A 21129-nucleotide genomic window follows, 5' to 3' on the forward strand; every position below is an offset into this window, starting at 1 on the left:
GAATCAAACGCAGTCTTTGAGTTACGTGATTTGGGAAGAGTGCTTATTGTAATTTAGTTTATACTATATTTATTCAATACGTGGATAATTTTTAAATCCATGTAATCGTAACTGCTTTATTACAGCGCGCTTCAATCACTCATCGATCTGAAAGTCCATCGAAAGATTCAATTAGAAAACTACGAAGGCATAGTATACAATACTTTCGTAGTATAAGCGTATACTTTCGTAGTAAGACAAATAATTTTTGTGTAGGGTAGAGCGGGGCTAGTTGAGCATAGGGGCAAGTTGGGCAATCGAAATATCTCGGAAACTATTCACCTTACGCGGGAGTATCAAATACCGAAAAGAAGGAGTCGTAGGAGAGGTAATCATCGCACGATAGCTAGTGGCAGCTCGACGAGTGAGTGGAGTGTCACGGCGTTTTGTTTATTTTGTGACCAAAAAGTAAAAACATTGTTTATCGCAAGTTTTCGTCTGTCTTTGTCAAATGTTCTCTGTTTTCAATCAGGAGAGTGTTAATCTTTCAGAAGATTATTGTATTTTTGATTTGTAAATAGGTTTTGGGTCTAATTCTAGGCATTTATTTACAATCCTACTTTTCTTTTAAAATTCCGGGTTGGGGTAAGTTGAGCAACTATAGCTCAACTAACTCCACGACTTAAACAACTGATGAGTAATGAATCTTTTATTTTTGTTTGGTTGCTTACAAGAGGAGGAGATGTTCTTACACTACTGAATACTTAAATAATGCTGCAAAGGCTGTCCACGACGAGGGAAAAAGTGTGAATACCGCCGCTAAAGAATTCGGTATTGGTTGACGTTTAAATAAATTAAATGAAGGTGATGATTCATTTATGGGCTATACAACACCCAGGGAAGTATATCCTCTCTCACAAGAGAACTGTTGAAAAAATTCTTGCTACAAATGGTATTTTTCTCCAAAAGACGTCCGTCGCCTTGCCTAAGAGTGTGCTGAAATTCCACCAAGCTGAATTGCAAAAAAGATTTCCGGAAAAGAATGGTTGATGATGTTTTAAAAACAAAAAAATCATAGCCATCCATACAGAAACCAGAACCCACCAGCCTTGGTAATCTTTTTTAGAAATTATCGGAAGTAATGGATAGATATGGATGCTCATGTTTTGTTGATTCTAGTTTCGGTTAATTATACAAAGAAAATTTCTTTAAATTTTGTTGTTCTGTCAATAAAAGACTATAAATAAAAAGCTGACTGTCTAACACATATTTTATTTCATCTCAAATTAACAAAGAACCCATGGTTTGGCCTAGACATTCTTAGTGCTCAACTTGCCCCATACCCTTGCTCAACTTACCCCACCTATGGGGTACATTGAGCATACTTGACTTTCTGCATTTAAACATTTGTAGCTATTATATTGGACTTGTTACAAAAAAATACTATGGACACTTTTGTTAAGGGATAAATTACTAATCCATCAGGACACATAACAACTCATTGAGACTTATCATTGAGGAGCTATATCCAAGCAAGTGAAAAATTGCTCAACTAGCCCCGCCCTACCCTACATTAGACGCGGAGCTGTTGCAATACCTCACTGGTTGACCCACTTACTCTCGCCATATGCGATGTGTCTTTGTGCTTATAACAACAGCTAGCATATATGCATCGTCACTAAAAGGGTTTTGGCTAATAAATTACATTTAAAAAGGAGCATGTTGATGTTTTAAATGCTAAATCAATTTCGTTTAATAATAAAAAGTATTATATTCCGACCTGTTAACACAGGATTTTTTCTGTCGCTCTACATGCCAAAACTGCATGGATACTATTATGGTGTTATGTGAAACTGCTACTCATGAATTATCACCACAAAAGTCCCGAGTGCATTCTACACCATCTTATTTATAAAACCAGGAAATATATTATTGATAATTAACACTAAATCAGTGTAATTGACACTTTGTTAACTTTAATTTGTCTCTTTCTATTAAGTTGAGTTTAAGGTATGATGAAAAGAGATGAGTTCTTTAGTTATAACGGTGTGATTAAGACGTACTTATTTTTTTTTAAATAAGGTATTTGGCCTAATTTCTACATATATACGCAATAACGTTATGGACAAAGCACGATTAATGTCGTTGACGTGTTTTAAAAGTATAAAGATGTCAGCGGAATGGCTATAAAAATAATGAACACCGAGCAAATTCCATAAAGACAATTGCAGCTAATTAAAACCATTCGTCAGACGTCTTCAAAGAATCTACATTATTTTTGCCGCACTCATGTCAGTTTTAGTGAATTTCAAGAATAAATGTAAAGGGAATTAAAATAATTATGAGAATTATTAAACTCTTTTGTTCCTTGACCCCGATTCATTAAATAATTAAATACAATAAGTAGAATAATTTCTTATTCTAATAGGCAAACAGTCCTTGCTAAGATATCAAAATGCATTGCAGACTCGAGAACATTGAAATGCGAACTTAGTTCCTCTGAATCACGTTTCCACTTAGCTCATAAGATGTTTCTGTCTTGCTATTTGTATGACACTCGGCAAGCAAGTACATGTCTCGCGGGAGAAAACTTGCTAGCTACAAAAAACTAGTTACATACGTTCGGATGAAGATCATTATAAATTCTCAACTGTTTTTACTGGTTAAGCTCGGAGAAGCAATTTTAAAAGCTGGAAGTACTTTCTCGTTTTTCTTTAGCATTGAAGATGAGGTAACCTTATGCGGTACCTTGTTCAACCCACACTTTTGGTTGAATTAGAGATTAGTGATTCAACAAAACTCATTAGGAAATGATTCATCAAGCATTGTGCGGGTGGAGCTTTGTGCTCTTCATTTGAATTAATTAATTATTGTGTTAAGTATTTTCTTGAAAACAAAGTTTGTTTTGTTAGCTGAACTTAGTCGCTTATATTTTACACATATAACCTTCAAAGACAGTTTCAAAGCGTAACGTTTGTTTTGGCTTGCCTAGGTGGTGGATTCTTACTTCAATTAAAAGTTCATTTAGAAACTACTAGCAAACTCAGCGAACTCCATTTCGCCACCAGATGGCTTCGGTTTATGTAACATTTCGTTTGGTGATCCCGCTTTTCTGTTGAATTTTTTCCTGAATTTTCTTTGTTATAAACCTCACGGAGCCCGAGACCTTTCCAACGAATGCAAAACCGTGGAAATCGGTTCGTGCGTTCTGGAGTTATAGCGTCAGGAAGGAAAACCCGACTTATTTTTATATATGTAGTAGATTGTAAAAATGACAATTAACATATTTTTAATATTATATAAAATTCTATTTTTGAAATAGTTTAAGTTTTGACTGTTTCGATGTTAATATACTTTTTGTATTGTTATGAAATTCCGCACGGATCATTATATTATATTATCGTGATATTTTATGATAAAAAGCATAGATTTTACTTGTTAATTATTTCTGTTACAGGTAAGTACACCCGCCAATTACGTAGTAAAATAATTACAGGTAAGTAGGTACGATAGCGAAGAAATTGCTTACATTTGTTATGCTCTGAAAGTAACCAACGGATCCGTCAGTATTTTAGGTATATTAAATGTTAATTAAGATAACTGCGAATTAGCATTCTTTGATCGTGTTTTTATTGCCTTCGTTTAAGGATCTCTACGCATCGTTTTCCGCTTTTTGACCAAGTAGGTTAATGGTAATTGCCCTGAACTCTACAATACGGTCAGAGCCGACCTAAGATCAATTTTACAAATCAGTTTCATAATTAAACTAAATAGTGTGAAAATTTGGTAATATTTTTTTGCGTAGTCTTCGTCATTTGAGTATTGATTAATATAACGAATGATTTTGATTACATAATTTTATTTCAATCTCAAAATCACCGAAGCTGCCATTTGTAGTCGGCACATGACGATAGCATATTCAATATTTCAAAGTAAACAAATTTAACAATGCAGTACTTTTCCTTATTGTGTCAAAATGAAACGCATATAGTTGACCGGTATCTCCGGATGTCGGCATTAATGTGAATGTTGGATACGAATATATACCTACCGTTATACTGCATCAATGCATCCGTTCGGATCAGGGCTGCACTTGAGGTGTATCATACATTCTTAATTATATAAAATATACGAACAGTGAAAATTGCTATCCATTTTAACGCGTCACATGTATTATACATAATTTTATACTATGTTCTTTTCCGATGCTCGTGTTATCTTATAATAATTGAAATAAATATTAACACTTAAAAGTGTCCAAAGTGTCGATTTTGTAATTTTTTTTTTAATTTCCGTAAAGATTGTTGCTTGTAAAAGTCTACTTAGTGTGAAGTACTTAATGTAATTCTATGCAGGTGACGTTAAGCATCTGCGGGTTATCAATAATTGGCGGCTTCCACGTAATCTACCCGTTATGACTCTAGTTTAAATGCCAAAGAAATTTATAACAATAAAATATATCCAAATACTGAAGACAACCCTTTCGACTTAAAAGCGTGAAGATAATGTTTGTTTACGAAGACATTTCAAATTCATCGCCTTGAATCTTCTCAGAATTTCCCTATTCCTACCTGATACTATTTTGAATTCATATTTATGCTTCTGGATTTAGTTGTAAACAAAAATGATAAAATTCGTTTATTTACCTAGTCTTTTAAAAATACATAGCAATAAATACATGGGGGTAAAACTCGAAAATAACAACAAGCTATTTTGATATTTGAAATGTATATAAATAAATTGTAAAGATAATTCTTTATTTTATATATTTGTAAAGAAACCCAGTCTGAATTAAACATTGCACTATTTAGTGTAGCAGTTTTTGTTTAAGATAAAATGTGTGATATCTATTTAGAGATTAATTTTTTAACGATGTGACAGTTTAATTACGTACGTTACGTTTTCAGATAAATACAATTATATATTTTCCTATTTGTAGCTTATATATTTGTAATGAAACTTAAATAATTCATAACTTTTAATAGAATCTTAACTAAACCTGTACATCAAAATAATAATAACTCACAAATAGAGATTAATACTATTATCAGTCAATTTTTACCAATAAAGCCTTTTTATGTAGTGATAAAATTGTGAAAAGGCTCTTATTTATTGGCCTTTGAGTTGTGGCCTAATTTTAAAATGTGCCAATAATTTAACAGCAATGCAGATGCATTTGCTTGCGGTATGTTTCATAATGCAGTTGTGCAACGGAGAAATTGTTCTGATGTTTATTGAATCTGTTGAAAGATGTCTTCGTGAACTAAATACATAATGTGGAAAATATATTCTTAAATAGATTGTAGGATTAATAATAACAAATATTACCACGAAAAAATATTGTTTAAATTAATTGTAGGCGATTGTGGATTGTAATAAAGAAAAAAAGTTTTTATATCAATTATTTATAGTGTCTTGTTTAATTATAAAAGATTCTAGAATGTCAAAGATCTGGTTTTGTCAAAACGTTGTTTTCCTTCAACGTTTGACATGTTTGAATACGAGATTGTAATTTGAAATAAGAATTGCAAAAGTGGTCTAACATTTACATAGATATTATTGGTATATATAAGACAATAGTTTAAAAAAAAAAAACTGCAATACACTCTATACTACAAAAAATATAAAAGTTTTTTTTATTTACCGTACATATTGGACTCTTGGCATTGGTAAATGTTAATTAGGTACAAGTTTTATAAAACATTGTGTTACACAGTAATAGCGGTATCCCTATCTAGCCCAATTTAGGAAAACTAGTTTCTATTTAAAATTCCTGACATTTTATTCAAACATGTCTTATCGCATGGCCAAGGATCTTGTTACATTATCAAACGTAAGCCCACGTGCAGCGACGTTCGTGACTCATAGACAATTTCCTAAGCTTATTGGTATAACGCGGTGGTGCTGGGTTTGGTTACAAACAAATACAAATTGAGTCTAAGATATCTTTAATACTCACTCTTAGTATATAATTAAACCGCTTCATATCTATTGAATGAGTTGCCAGTACCTAAAAGGGATCTACATATATCCAAAATACCGATTTGTAATTTATTGTAGCTATTGAAATCAAAATTGACAACGTTTTTGATATACATATATATACTACAACTATCCTTATAATCAAAAGCCTTATCATGTGAATACATAACAGATGACAGAGATGAGATAACAGTTTTGAAGACAACTTCAAAATTGACCAAATATTTTCGTTATATTACAGAACTGTCTACAAGTCTAGTTAACCCTAGTGCGTTTGTTCAGAACTTTATTAACAAGTTCTGTTCACGCCACGTCTTGGCATATTCATATATGCCAAGTACTTTTTGTAGCTAACATTCGTGGTTTGTCTCATAAAAAGATAATCTATTCATGTGGTAATTATAGTTTGGTTTATTCAATCATCCGGAACTAACTTATATCGTCAACAGGCTTTTACAGTTACATTATAAATCGTTTTAACTTGCCCTTTCATGTTGGAGGAAGAACGAAAGGAGTAGAGGGTACTACAGAGCCATCTATTCAAATGCGTCTGAGGTTGAAGTGTCCTGGATATGGTAGCACATTATACCAAGGGTTATATAAGATTATACTATGCTTTTCATAATTCTTTATATATATTAGATTGACATATATATTATATTGAGATATATGCTATTAACTACGCTAAATGCACTATAACGTTAAGGAATAAAAGACATAGTTTAATCACGAAGGATCGTGAATAGGTTGCGGCTTATATTTATATATTGTATGATTTGACGAATACGAAGTAGACATTTTGTATAGAATCAAATCATCAAACAAAAAAGTCCATCGATTAATAGCATTCCAAATTGATGTGAACCTAGTATTTAGAATGTTTACCGTAAAAGTAATTACATGAGCCATTATCGTATTATATAATAGGTTTTCGCGGCCTGATGTTTATGTTTTAGCTACGCCAGATATATTTAGTCAAGGGTATCCTATTAGTTCTGCTCAATTGTTTAAACATTGCGTTTATCCAAATTTATGAGAAGACAAAATAATGAATCAATTTCTCATCGTTCGGCTGATGAACGTTATAGGCCACCTAAGTATATTATCACTGTTTAATAATTTATATTGTTACCTTAAGTCGTCACTTTGACACCGAAAGTGAGAAAGAAATTAAAAAGTAAAAACACAACAAAACAGCAGATAACGGTATCAAATATGAAATAGTTCATTGCATAAGTAGCACACCAAGTAATACTACGAAGCCCGGACGATATGATAAAGCTTATCATACGTGCTCATTTTTTCTATGCACGGTACTACGGTTCGATGGTAACCACTGAGCACACCATCCGTTGGGTAATGGGTTTGTACAATGTAAACAGCCAGTTGTGTTGCGATCTCCGAGCGCGCGTGTCGTGTTTTGTTGTCGAAGACCGGTATGCACCGACCGTCATACTAGTTGCCGCTTCACAATGCGCAGGAACTTCGGTTAACTCCGAATCAACTTTTGTGTGTGATCAGTGATACATTGAATTTGTGTGGTAAAGTACTAACTAGTATTTATAAATATCGGTGGCAGTGGCCCTATAGTGCGGTGTACCATCATTAATTGGCCAGTCAACGTATTGATTAGCGTGGCCTTAACATCACATCTCACGTCGTTGGCTGCAAGACCTAAATATAGCCCAAGCCAGCCCTTCGCGACGACAACTGTAAACATACGCTTATTTAAACTATGTGCCGATCCTTTGAACGGTAGTAAAACGTTTAATAATCTCACACTAAATAAACGCAGGTAAATAAGAGCATATATGCAAATTTAGTCAAAAATTTCTCTTTTGAAAGTTGAACCAGCAGCGTTTTAAATGGTTCAACATTAATTACTCGTTTTAAGGTACGTTAAAAGTACTCGAAAACAACGCGATATTCTGCATACTAATGTGGTTTTTCGTTGCCACAAAAACATGTCGGTCTTTAATACTGCATTTACGTAACGAATAAATTAGGATAGCGCACCTGCCTTGCTATTAATGTGTTATAGTATTTTATAGAAATATTTGCCAATCTTGTAAGTACTTGAAAGCATCTGTCGTGCCGGGTGGTAAAATCACGCATCGCAGATGGCACACCATCTTGCCCGCATCTCTGCTACCTGCCACACAATGCATTGTTACTATTCCCTTGTAGTTGTTACAATGGAGACCTGCTCACCCTGTTTTGTTCCAAGAAACAAAAACTCCTTTCAAAAACTCTCATTACTGCACTCAATGGTTTTAAATTTAAAGCGTCTCTTAAAATTTAAGAGACCTCATAACGTTGGGGTAATTATTACAAGTACTCATGAAACACTTAAAAACAAAGTAAAAAAAGTTTCGGGTAAATAAATACTTTTGTTAGTAGATTGATTGGAATGTTTGATACCGTTGAGTGGAACTTTTAATACGCGAAACACGTCAGAATCATCTATGCACGGTGCATTTGTATGCGACAGGAATTTTGAGAACATGTTCCCATATTATTTAAATTGCATACTATTTGTCATAGATATTTGATATTACACAGAGGACACGATGATACAGATACCCAATACTATAATTTTAATAAATTAACTAACACAAGCAATGCTAGTAATAAAGTAAATGATGATTTTACTACCAGTATACTATAAAAATTGATTCGCATACTGCATGTGCACGTTTATTTGGCGGCAAAACTTGTCATTATGATTTTAAAAGCCAACAATCGGTGAAAGTCGTAATGAAATTAAAATAGTTGAACCAAGATTAAAATGTGTTCAAACAGTCTATTTAACCGTTAAATAGACTGGTTTACGATAACATAAATCGCATCACGTTCCCAGTGACAGATAAGTATGGTTATCGTCATTGGACCGAATTTTTCTATCCGATAACATGCCGTGAGAACACCCCAAGGATCATCGTGGATTTATTATTTTGACAAGAGATTACGTAGTTTAATCTAACGTTTAAAATGGCTGTGTTAAGTTGTGCCACCCAGGCATTATGATGATTGTTTTAGTACTATTTATTTGGTACTCGTTTTTGGTATTTTCTTTATAACCAAGTTTTGTAACAAAAGTCTCAAATGTTTTAAAATATAATAGTGGACAATTTCACATCGTTTTTATGTGTATGTAAATTGAAACCAAATTTAAGAAGTATTTTCCTGCGACATCTGATCCAGTTTTGAAGGTGGTCTTCACAGTTGAGTAACGTTGTGTCCTCCAATGTTTAATTTGGTCGTGGAACAAGAATTTTGTAATGTGTTGTTCGGTGTTCCATCAGACATTCGAAATTCCACAGTGTAGATTTTATTTCAATCACGGTTAAATAATTTATAATGCGTTGGTAAATTGATGAAATTGAACTACTTAATAAGTATCTCCACGGCTCCGTAGCTTCTAAGTTTTTCGAAACTCTGATTGCGGTGAATTCCCAATTTCCTATGTTTTATATACACTTCATCGCTTGCTTGTGATTTTATCCTACCTTGATAATGTGTGGACTCAATGAATCTCATAGATTAAACTCAAACGTAGAAAAATTCACACCTGTCAACGAAAATATACATGTAATTATAAAAACGAATTGTAAATTAATTGAGCGCCTCCTTTTTATTACGTTAATTAAAATCGACTAATTATGAAAATAACACAGATAAAAGCATATACTCGATAAGTTACGAAACTAGTGACATAATAACTGGCTTTTGAAGATTTTTCTGCAAAAGCTTAAGTGAAAGTTCATGTTCAATTACATAAGTATCAAAAAACATGTTTTTAATTTCACTGATGATATCACAATATATCGAGTCTGATAAACTTTTGAATAATAATGTTTTATTTACTCAAATCGCTGTCGTGTCGTCTGTAGGTACCTACCTACCTGGGTTTGATTATTAAATCAAGAATAGTTTTTGTATTTGTATTCTGGTATCAAAGAAGAATAATAATATGCTGAAGAAAATATGTAAGCAGTGAAACAGATACAGAAAAAAGTGCTCAATGCTAAATTATGGCATCACTTTTCTTTGCAGGTTTACTGGTATACCTACTTAAAACGCACATTAAAATTACATTTGAAAGTGCGCTTAGTACGGTACTACAACTTTCCCTCTTCGAAAATGTAAAATCAATGGAAAGCAAATTACAAACCATCAAAACCACCGATAAAATTGAATTCGCTTAAACGACATAATATGCCAACGCAAATTGACATGAAATGATGACGTTCTTAATATTTGCTACGTCAAAACTACTTTCTGAGGTGGGCATTGGTTAACTTTAATTTATTCCAGTACCATGCCAAGTCTTGGGGTCATAACATATTGCTGTTAAGAAGGGAGACGAACAGTGATTAATCTAACTTGTTTTACGTTCCTTGAGATTTTTACTGGTGCTTGATCGACAGTGTACAAATGTCGTAATTTACTAGAAAGGGGTATAGAAATCTTAATGAGAATTTATGTTAACAATCAGAAGCTGAACGTGTGAGCCATAACTCGTTAGTTGACATCTTTAGCAGAGAAACCAAACAAGTAAAGCAAGTATGCACTTCTAAGAATTGTTTAACCTGCATTAAGTTTATAAAGGTGTTGTATTGTATTAAATACTTTAATACTTTTAAACTTCTTTTGATTTTCTTTAGGGCTTCGTCGACTAGGGGTCTCGTGACTTATCCTAGCATCCATCCGCGTATCTGTTATCATGTAGATTTAGTGTTTCTAATTTATAATTATCCTATATTACTATTTCAGGATATTTATGACTGGACTTAATAACTCTATAAGTATTGCATACAAATTATGTTTTAATAGAATAATATAGGACGCATAGGATATAGCAATTGCGACTGCTATTTCAAGTATCGAACGCGGACGTAAATCTACTACATATACATATATACACCAGGTAGTTGTCGTAAAGCAAAAATATGATTATTAAACATTTCTAAGCTTGTACAATAAAACAAAACATCTCGATTTGTGTACACAAATAGATGCCTCGTACTTAAGTAGTTTAGATACCATAACTTTGAAACATTGGTAAATATTTTGGTTCAATTACAAAATGATTATAATAGGGAGTTTTGGTTAATGAAGCGGTTAAATTTCGCTGTTAAATAGGTTATTTAATATTGCCGACAAGTTCCATTACATAGTTCCCGTTAAAATACAGGGAACAAGGCGATCGCTTCTGGCGTCCTTCCAAACTAAATTTTATAGCTGACACTGTTTGCTAAACTGGAGCGTCACGTAAATATGGCGGACTTGACTTTTTAGCTTTTCCAATAAATCTAGTTGGTTAATCTTTGACTATCCATGTTATAAACATGATGATTTATTCTTTTTGAACTTTTGAAATTTGAATTGTTTTATGTTATATCTTTTCGTAGACATTAGTTGTTCAACTCGTCCCTTCTTTGCTGGCCCTTTTTGAAATCTGTAAAACTGTTTAAGCAAGTGCGAAAAGTTAAAATCGGGATTATTGTCTTAGTAATAATTCAGTTTCCTTGGATTACATTTAAAAACATAGATAATAAGTGGAACGTTTTAATTATTATCTATGTACTAATATTTTAATTTCTCATCAACTGTTATTGTTTCTATTCCCTAGTTTAAACTATGCAAAAGTGTACATAACGTATATTTAATGAGGAATTTGAAGCTTGTCCTGCTGAAAATAGTTTTATGTTCCAAAATTACTGTTATGTATGGCATAGTTTCTGTTTTACGACAACCCTAAAATTATATTTAGATCGCCCGGATACGGAAACTAGTAACTGTGAAATGAACACACGTTTTGGTATGATAAGCATATATTTTGTGTAGTTATAAAGGCAACATGTCATTATTACTTTAAGAAACCATATGTCGTTCATTGTATTTAGACACAAAGTAACTCTGTTTCTATATGTATATTAAATATTTAATGGTACCGATATGTAAGTTATAAAAAGTAGAAATCTTTAATATATATACTATAAAATAAGAAAGGATTATTAAAATCATTGGAGATATATTTAGAGATATATTGATATTCTTGGGAAAGAGACGGTCTTGATCAATTTTCTTGTTTTTTCATAGATATGTTCTTTTATTGTCATAAAATTGTACCCAAATACTTATAAGTTTAAACACAAATCTAATCTAATCAATGATAATCTATCTATTTTAACTCCTGACGTGAACAGAAGTTATTTGTATCTGTAGCGACTACATCTCAAAAAGCAGACTAAGGACTTAACAATTATTTTCAATAAAAATTTAATTGAGCTTGCTTTTCCATCTATGAACTTTATCGGTTGTACCTTTACTTGTATCCGGCTGTCCATCCATACAATACGTGTATGTACATATAATGTGTACTCTTTTCCTTAGCGGGACATGATCCCATTAGGTTGTCGGCGGAAAGTGTGTCAGTGTGTTCGTAGTGTTGGTAATGTGTTGTGTGCACCGTGCTTAATCTCTTTCATTGAGCATTTATTCTGATCTCCTATTATGTACATCGTTTCTGATTAATTGGCTGCTAAAAGTGATACATGCTCATGTGAAATAGACTCAAATATATTGTTCTTTTTATATTTTTCAGTAATCAGATATCATTAAATATTTTAGAATATTTAAAAGGGTTTATTAAATAATTTAAATTAAATTGTATATTAATATTAGTACCTTAAACTTAGATTATCAGGAACTCATATTAAATACTAATAAGCTGTTCTTTATTTGTTACGTCTACCTTAGAATGTCATTACAAGTAACTAATGAGATTAATTTAACTGTAAGGCTGATTATGTATAATTTCATATATCATCAGTTTCACTTACAATAACGGTTATAACATGCAGTTATTTGCTACACTTCCCGCCACACGCACTGTTCGCTGCGCATACTATTGGCACACTAACAGCACAACGAAAGTTTATTGTTTATTCCACTTTTTCTCTCTTATCCAGTTTATTTATTAGTGACGAGTGCAGCACAAAAAAGCAAATAGGAGTTAGTGTACCAACCATTTTGTATTTACACTATTGACAGATCGATATAAAATATTTTTTTTAAAATGAAGTGATTAATATAATTTATTGCGAATAATAAAAGCAACATTCTCATGTAATCGAACTCCGAAGGGCACATTTGCGCAAGAAACATTCGCTAGCCAAGTTCACTCGCCCACTACCGCCCTGGCGTCTCCCACACTTAATAACTCAAGCATAACGATACGCCTAAATTACATACACTTCGGGGACTTTATAGTGAGTTATATAAAATTTACCTAAAGTAGCACAGAAAATTACGTCTTCTTATTGTTCCATATAAGCTGATAAAATAACATGTAATACAAGTAAGCGTAATAAATTGTATTAGGTAATAAATTTACACCTAACATAAAGTTTTCATAGATTTGTATCGTCTAGTATAGACGAAAGTTATTTTGTTTCCACATACGATTTTACAGTATTTCATACAAAGTATCAGCTTGTCAAGGCATTTAAAGAAAATTTTAATTAGGCTTTATATTCAGAAATGCCACATTATTTACTCGTTCCCGTCTAGTTGGTTTAAAATAATTACACAAGTGTTACAGACAACCCTTGTGCGGTCGTTGGCTTATGTCTCCCTTCACCTGGCGTATTCAATGAAGAGTAAAAGTGTTGGATATTAACAGGTTTCGAATATCGCTAATCGCTATTGTGAGCTTTCACCAAAATTCGAAATCTTTACAATGGGCTCTCGATATCAAGCGGAATCAGAATTTTTTTAAAGTTTTTTTAAATATATTACTATAGAATCGAATCCACATTATATAGCGTTAGTTTTTTCCGTCTAATTTCAAACTTAAAATTATCTCCTATTAAATTACTTCAAACTAATAAACAGTTGAATGATGGTACACGCTTTAGCATGCGCGCGCGCCTCCGTAGTTTAATACGCGCTTCAGTGCGTCACTGACTCTGAATGAAGACAGTCACGCGGTACATCATTCGTGTATTTTTAATTGATAACGTGCTGTGCCAAATCGATATTGCACAAACTTTTGTCTTTATCAATAAGGTGATGTTAGTGTTGTGTGTAGTGTGTTATATATTCTTGCAATTTCTCGGATGAATTTATGTATATACCTCCTATTTTAGCAGCGGGTTATTTTAGTGCTCCGTGTGAATAAACAGTATAGCTGTGAAGTCAAACTTGAACGATGTTTACCTCCTCGACACACATGTGTTACAAGATATATTGGAATTATTATTGTATTAACATTGCTTTTAAACATTGATCTGATCTTGGCTACTTACGTAGATAGTAATATATATTGCTAATATTTACGAGGAAATACGTATGTAGAAACGTTTAATAATCAATATCTGTTTAACTTATCCATTTAAGGAGTATCGGATGTATATCCGTACAATTGCTTTAAAGACATGCAAACTAAAGTTCATATTTTCGATTTCATTATCGAAATCAAATCGCAAGGAAATCTAAAGACGTCCACACTTTTAAAGAGAAGTGAGGTCAACAGTTCATTGAGCAATTGAAAAGTTCACTTTTAATATTAAAGTCCTGTTTTGAACTGTACTAAATTCAGGTCATTTATAAGAGCCATTAATAATGATTCGAGCATGTATAGCAATCTGTCGCAAATCGACCGCTTCCTCTGAAGATCGTTGAAGTCACTATTATAACATGATTTATATACCTGCCACGTCATTAGTGTTGTCATTGTCGCAAACGGATGCGTTTATTTGCCTCAACAGCCTATTTGTTAGTGAATAACAAAAGCTTTTAACCCTTTTTAATGCATCTATACTAACACATATGACTGTAAATACCGTTATAATATCTTACGCTATGCATAGGTTTTGTCGGTCCATACATGTTTTGCTTACATAGTCTTCGGTTGTTTATACCCTTAACTACATATATTGCCAAGATTAGTTATCATTCCGTCAAAGAACGGTCTAAATGCATACAAATTTAAGTAAGATAAACAAATTTATCAAGTAACATGCTGTGTTTCATCAAGTGAAAAATAAATCTGATTATAATAATATAATCAGAGTTATTCAATATTGACATATATATTTTGTGTTCTTATCAATTTCTTTGATATCATTTGACAAGGCCATTCGATTACTGTAAGCCTTGAGAATAAATGTTCTTAATTGCGTGCTAGTAAGTGCAATTTTCTGGACTTGCTGGCTTGCCAATGTACTCCCACTGGACTAGCTTATCGTGAAAATATCGCTCCGGAAAGGGTTGGCCGTTCGCCAGACTTGACGTACCTAATCCTAATATTGCTTCAGTGTCACCATTTATCGCCTTTTCTTTATTACTACCTATTTTACGGTCATAGTGAATGTTATTATTATTTAAAGTAAAAACTCCCATTATCTTTCAAATTGGTATAATATTACGAACTTAAATTCTTTTTCACGCCTTAAATTAGAAAACGATTTTTTTGCAACTTCTATACACATGTATGTTTGTTATTGTAATTGTTTGTATGCAATGCAATTTGCATCATTCTTGGATAGAAAAACCATTGTAGAAGAAAATTTACATTCATGAGAAATATTTTTTACAATTTTTAAATCAACATCTCGCGAACGAAATTACCGCCAATGTGTGCATAACTATTTTTGTCTAAACATACCTCTGAACATATACTGAGTCATAACTTCAGTGAAATTAATAAAACGCCATATTCTATTCGGGTTATTAAATCATTATGCGGACTGGAGGTATATCGAAGCGTTACCGTTGCGGTTGGCGGCACTTTGTATTGCCCTTGAAAGTTAACATTTTCATTTTCATTTTTAAAATATTACAGACATTGTTAGAAACAAATACAAAACACAATGTATAATCTCAATTTTAGAGGTAAGTTTTGTAGGTAAAGTAAAAATAAATACTTACAGCAGTAGTAAACTATGGTTAATATTTATTTTGAAGATTTTTGGATCACGTTTAAATAAACGTTTTATCAATTCAATAAAACTTAAAAACGTGATACAAAAAACATTTAATAAATTATTTATTGTTGAAATGAAAGTAAATTAGCTTAAACCGAAAATTTATTTTTAAATTTACACATTTGTTAAAGTTTTTAGCAAAATCATAAGAATATCAACATTTTAAAATTTAGCACAAATTGTACCTTACCCACGTACCTGTAATACTTTATTACATATAAAAGGTCTTCCGTGGTTTCTAAAGAGGTTCTTACGTCGCGAAGCTCCCACAGTTTCCACAAAACAATAGCTTGTTGAAGATTTCACTTTTTTGTCATCAAATTCGCTTATTGTAAAATTCTTCCTCTTCCTAATTTTTTACAAATGTCTAAACTATTTTTCCGCCTTCACTTCGAACACCGAACATGTAACCACCTAATATAGAACTATTGTTCATTAGTAACACTAAATAATGTTGAGAGTTATTTTAATTGGATTATGACTAGTCCATGCAATGTTTTTGCTGAATAATTGTTTTACTCCGAAGCAATTTGTGAAGCACAAAAAAAGATGACATACCAGTGAACCATACATTTGAAATGATCTAAAGTAACAAGAGGTGATAGATGCTTGTTACTTTTGTCAAAAATCCATTCATTAGTCCAGACTCCAGAGTCAATGTCACATAGGCATTCTTTGACAGGTCACTGAACCCATCTGCGCCTCCGCAAAGTAGTTTCGTTACTGTTGTGGACGTATTACTTTATTAGAAACTAGCTTGTTACGTTTCCTTGACTAGAAACCTTCAGCCGCATTTTTTGTTATTCTACTGAATCACATGACTGTACCAGGTACCTATACCTATTTTAAACGGACTACTAACGGTCTGAGGTCCGTTTTTGTTAACCAAATCGATGTATTATGTAATGCCGTTAAACCGAGAAATTGCAACGATCCTTTATAAATTACCTACCACATAAATTCAATGCTAATGAAATAAAATTACAGGTGATATAATAAAAGAAAAGTGCTGATATTGACATATTTAACAAGCGTGTAAAAAGTGTGAAGTAAATAAAAATATCAAAGTGTAAAATAGTTTTGAGAAAGAATTGTAGAACGAATCTACCTTAGTGTTGTCTATGGGACATGAGTGATAATGAGTACGGAACGACGTCTTTCACGGAGTTTCCACTCCTGTTTGAAGGGGTCGTCCACGGAGGAAGCTGCGGATGAAGAAGAGAGTTGTTACCACTCTCTGGGAGGACGGCACACACTCAGCAGATATCCTCAGGTGTATGTAGAGGATCTGTCAAACGTCACATTAGCCGACTTCGAGTCAGATGATTTAGATGGTGCGTATTTCGTATATTTTTTTTAGTTGATGTCGAATTAGATAAGGTTTTAAGTCTTTGTTGGTGTTCGATAGTGTAGTAAAATTGAAAATAAGTTTAGTAGGAAGTTTTCTTTTCTTAACAAATTCAACTATAATACAGCATACATTTTATGATACTTTATTTTAAATTTTTGACTTATTTTTAGTAAATAGTAAAAAAATATCATATCTTAATTTGTTAAACAACCAATGCATTATTACGTGAGAACTAAAAATTAATAAAACATGAATGTAAATATGCATAATTATCAACTACTGTTAAAACATATCACTTTTTTAATCACAACGTCATTTAATTGTAATATACGTTCAATCATGAAAAGATAAATACGTAATATTGCTATTAATTAAATTGTTGAAACAATTAAGTGAAAGTGAAACACGCACCCGTTAGGAAACAATTATTTTCGTCTAAAACATGATAAATTATCATTTTTGTTTTTATGAAGTATATTGTATATATATACTCGATTTATTTAAGCGCAAAACGTTTATTGTAATTTAGCTTTAGTAGTTATATCCATAAAAAGATCATATATGTATTGTAGAATCCGAAATTTCACCCGTGTACGACGTCCGTCGTTTCACAACTGAGCGTTTTTTAAGGCAGTTTAGCCGCGCACCACCACTATGTGGAACCAGCTGCCCACTGAAGTATTTTTGAACCAATTCGACTTAAGGTCCTGCATGAAAAGAGCGTATCAATTCTTAAAAGAGCAGCAACGCACTCGCGAGCCTTCTGGCATTGAGAGTGTCCATGGGCGGTATCACTTAACATCAGATGAGCCTCCTGCTCGTTTGGCCCCTGTTCTATAAAAAAAAAACACACGGACAAATAAAATGAACATTGTGTTGAATAAGTTTATCCATACAAACACTATAATTGCAAACTTTTCTCACTATAGTTTCAATAAATAAAACGCATTAAAACCAATCCTTCGAATTAATAATATTCATTAATAATCAATACAGTGTGGAACTTACTTGGCTCAAATGTATTTTAATTTCATATTTATTATAAGCAACCGCGTGTATAATAACATGCACTAATAGTGATTATGATATACTCTCAGTAGAATGATCTAATTAGTTACTGTATACTGGGTATAATAACATTCCAAGTTAACTGTATGTCCACCGCAGTGTTGATACACTAGTGTTTAACATAATATGCCTTACTCTTATGCAATATTCAAATAACATCCTATTTTATACGATCGGTAGGATCTTTTGTAGAAGTACGTCATAGCGTAAGGCAGTTCTTCATACGTTATGAAGTGAATCATATCTCACCGGATACGTAGTTGAACATTTTTTCACGTATTCGCAAAAGTTTTTACTCAGGATTATATTATATGCTGGAGTATTTGTTTATAAAGTGGTCAAAATTCTTAAATATTGCTTTCATTACACCGTACCACCACATTCAATGCACTTGTTTCACTTATAAATCTTGTAATAAAATTATTTCAAGGGCCGGAGTTGATGTACCTATTGTTAATTAGTCAGAAATTACAGATGACATAAGCTTGATTTCTTATTTTATTTCATATCTATAAAGATTGATAAATGTGCAAAATGCATTAATTTTAAATAAATTTGATATGAAACGTTCTCAATCTAAGCTAGTCTTTAAACATGATTTAAAAATATATTTTGTTATAAACGATACAACCTAGCTCTATTTACTACTGACTTATTAATCGATGTTTTAGGTTTTGTTCTTGTCAGTGTGTTTACATAAGCGCTTCTTCATACAAATACTTTTATTGTACGTATTATGTTATAAACGTGTTCGATAAAAACTTTCTATTGTTTACGTCGTCATTGTATAGTTCCAGAAGTCATAAATAACATTACTGTATACACTAATAATACATATTTAAAGTCGTATTTAAAAATTAAAAGTCTAAAAAGTAGCTGTTATAATAGGTTATAACAAACCGCCCGTATCGGAAGTGTTGTGAATTCCATCGTCTCATTTTTATACCCAGAACCAATCAAAGAGGTTGTTATAGCGACCTATTAATTCAAGGACCATCCAGTCTATGAATAAAAGACTGTTTTAGCACAGACAAATAATCATAGATGAATGAATGCTGTACTATATCGGCATACTAATCTAGTTCCTGTCGGCTTAATGTAGTCATTGTTAGTTGGCAGCCCCATATTCTAAACGGCGAATGAAAAAGTTTGAAATAGCTTTTTATATAATCCATTTAATCATATATTTTTCAGTATTTGATATAGGAATGATATAGGATACTATAACAATTCTTACGGACAAAATAAACAGATACAAATAAATAAAGTATTTAAAATAAACTAATAATCTTAAATTGTCCAATCACTTCTTGCAAAGTATGAAATGCATTCGGCTTTTTTCTTTGTTTACATTTCACTCCTAAAACAGGGTTCTTTTATGGGTACACACGTGCTAGTGTCTGACGATTCCCCGCACGTATGTGGCTCCAAATAGGTTGATTGTTTACGTATCACGTTTAATGTCAGTAAGTTAGATATTCGGCCCGTGTCTGCACACCTGCGCCTCACCGCTTACATCCGTTTCCTGTGTTTTTCAACCCTTTGTCAAAGATCTTAAAATCCGGTAATGTCATTTGATTAGTTGAGAATGTCCGATTAGCGGAACCATTGATGTGATATCTCAAAGAATCCGACATATTTTATGAGATTTGATTATTTATTAATATATCACACACATAGGATTACAACATGAGTAATTATTATAGGATTTTAACGTTAATTTGACATTGCAGCAATCTATTTTGAAATCAGAAAAGAAAAAAAAATTGTTGATATAATTTTGTAAATATTTTCCACATTACACATTAAGTTATAAAAATTAAGTTATTTTCACAATTAAAACACACAAAAATAGCAATATCACTAATACGTTTTATTTGAGCTTGTCGAAATTATAAAAACTGATCGAAATCAGAGACAAAAAAGTAATTTTTAACACAAAAAATTTCAAGGAAATTTCATGATATTGGCTTATTGTTATTACTTTATGGTATTTGGTTTCAAAGCTTGCCACGGAAGCTGAGTGCCTTTGTGCATTCCCCTTTGACATGAATGAAATTTGTGTAGGACCGGATACGGTCTACGTGTTAAACTTTTAGGCAAATATTAAAACTACCTGTAAGAACGTACTAAGTTTTTTAATATGTTCATATATTCAAAGTTCGTAGGTCTAATCTTACTTTATTACAACGCGAGCATCGGTTCATTTATAACAGCTAACATTTCAACTATTTACATTAAAAATATAATTAAATTCCTTATAATTCAAGTGCCTCATTGCGTGGATAAAATAGTTTCATGCATATATACCTCAAATTATCTAATTGTTCGTAATCGCATCGATTTTCATGGAATAGTGTTATTTGTTTCGTATACAAATGCAGATATTTTAGTTATGGCGCGTCTAAACGGGCCATGTTTTGCTGCAATTGATGGCTGCAACACTGTGGCCGGCAACATTGCAAACAATAGCAGTCACACTATGCAATATTGCAGTAATGTCCCGGCCATATAGCCAAACATGTTTTGTATAGCCACATATGGCCGATGTTGCCCCGATGGGTGGCCGGACGATCGCTAGGCTATCGAATTCAACTGCAATATTGCACAGCCAGTTCTCGTGTTGTTTCAGTCACTCTCTTTGTTATGGCATAGTGTATCCTTTTCTACGCGACTTGACGTTTGCTTTGAGTGAAGGGTGCCTGTTGCTTTATTCTGTGTTTTGCGATCAGCTGTATTTGACGTTAGATTACT

At 32.5% G+C, this 21129-nt stretch overlaps 1 protein-coding gene across 11 annotated transcripts in view; it reads left to right on the plus strand.

Annotated features, from left to right (window-relative positions):
• The window catches only part of LOC125056218 (ras GTPase-activating protein raskol), a 120925-nt gene that overhangs the window by 68921 nt on the left and 30875 nt on the right, over positions 1–21129 (plus strand). Inside the window, exons 1-2 of one of the 11 annotated variants that reach the window (XM_047659241.1) lie at positions 7361–7502; positions 16944–17290. The exons of 8 other annotated variants lie outside the window; for them this stretch is intronic. In XM_047659241.1, coding sequence (XP_047515197.1) covers positions 17095–17290 — 196 coding nt within the window. In that variant the 5' untranslated portion in view covers positions 7361–7502; positions 16944–17094. Of the gene's footprint in view, positions 1–7360; positions 7503–13924; positions 14043–16943; positions 17291–21129 lie in introns of those variants that run through there. 2 more of the 11 variants (XM_047659240.1, XM_047659243.1) reach the window with 2 other exon arrangements.

Source organism: Pieris napi, chromosome 14, assembly GCF_905475465.1.
Source record: "Pieris napi chromosome 14, ilPieNapi1.2, whole genome shotgun sequence".
Lineage (NCBI taxonomy): Eukaryota > Metazoa > Arthropoda > Insecta > Lepidoptera > Pieridae > Pieris > Pieris napi.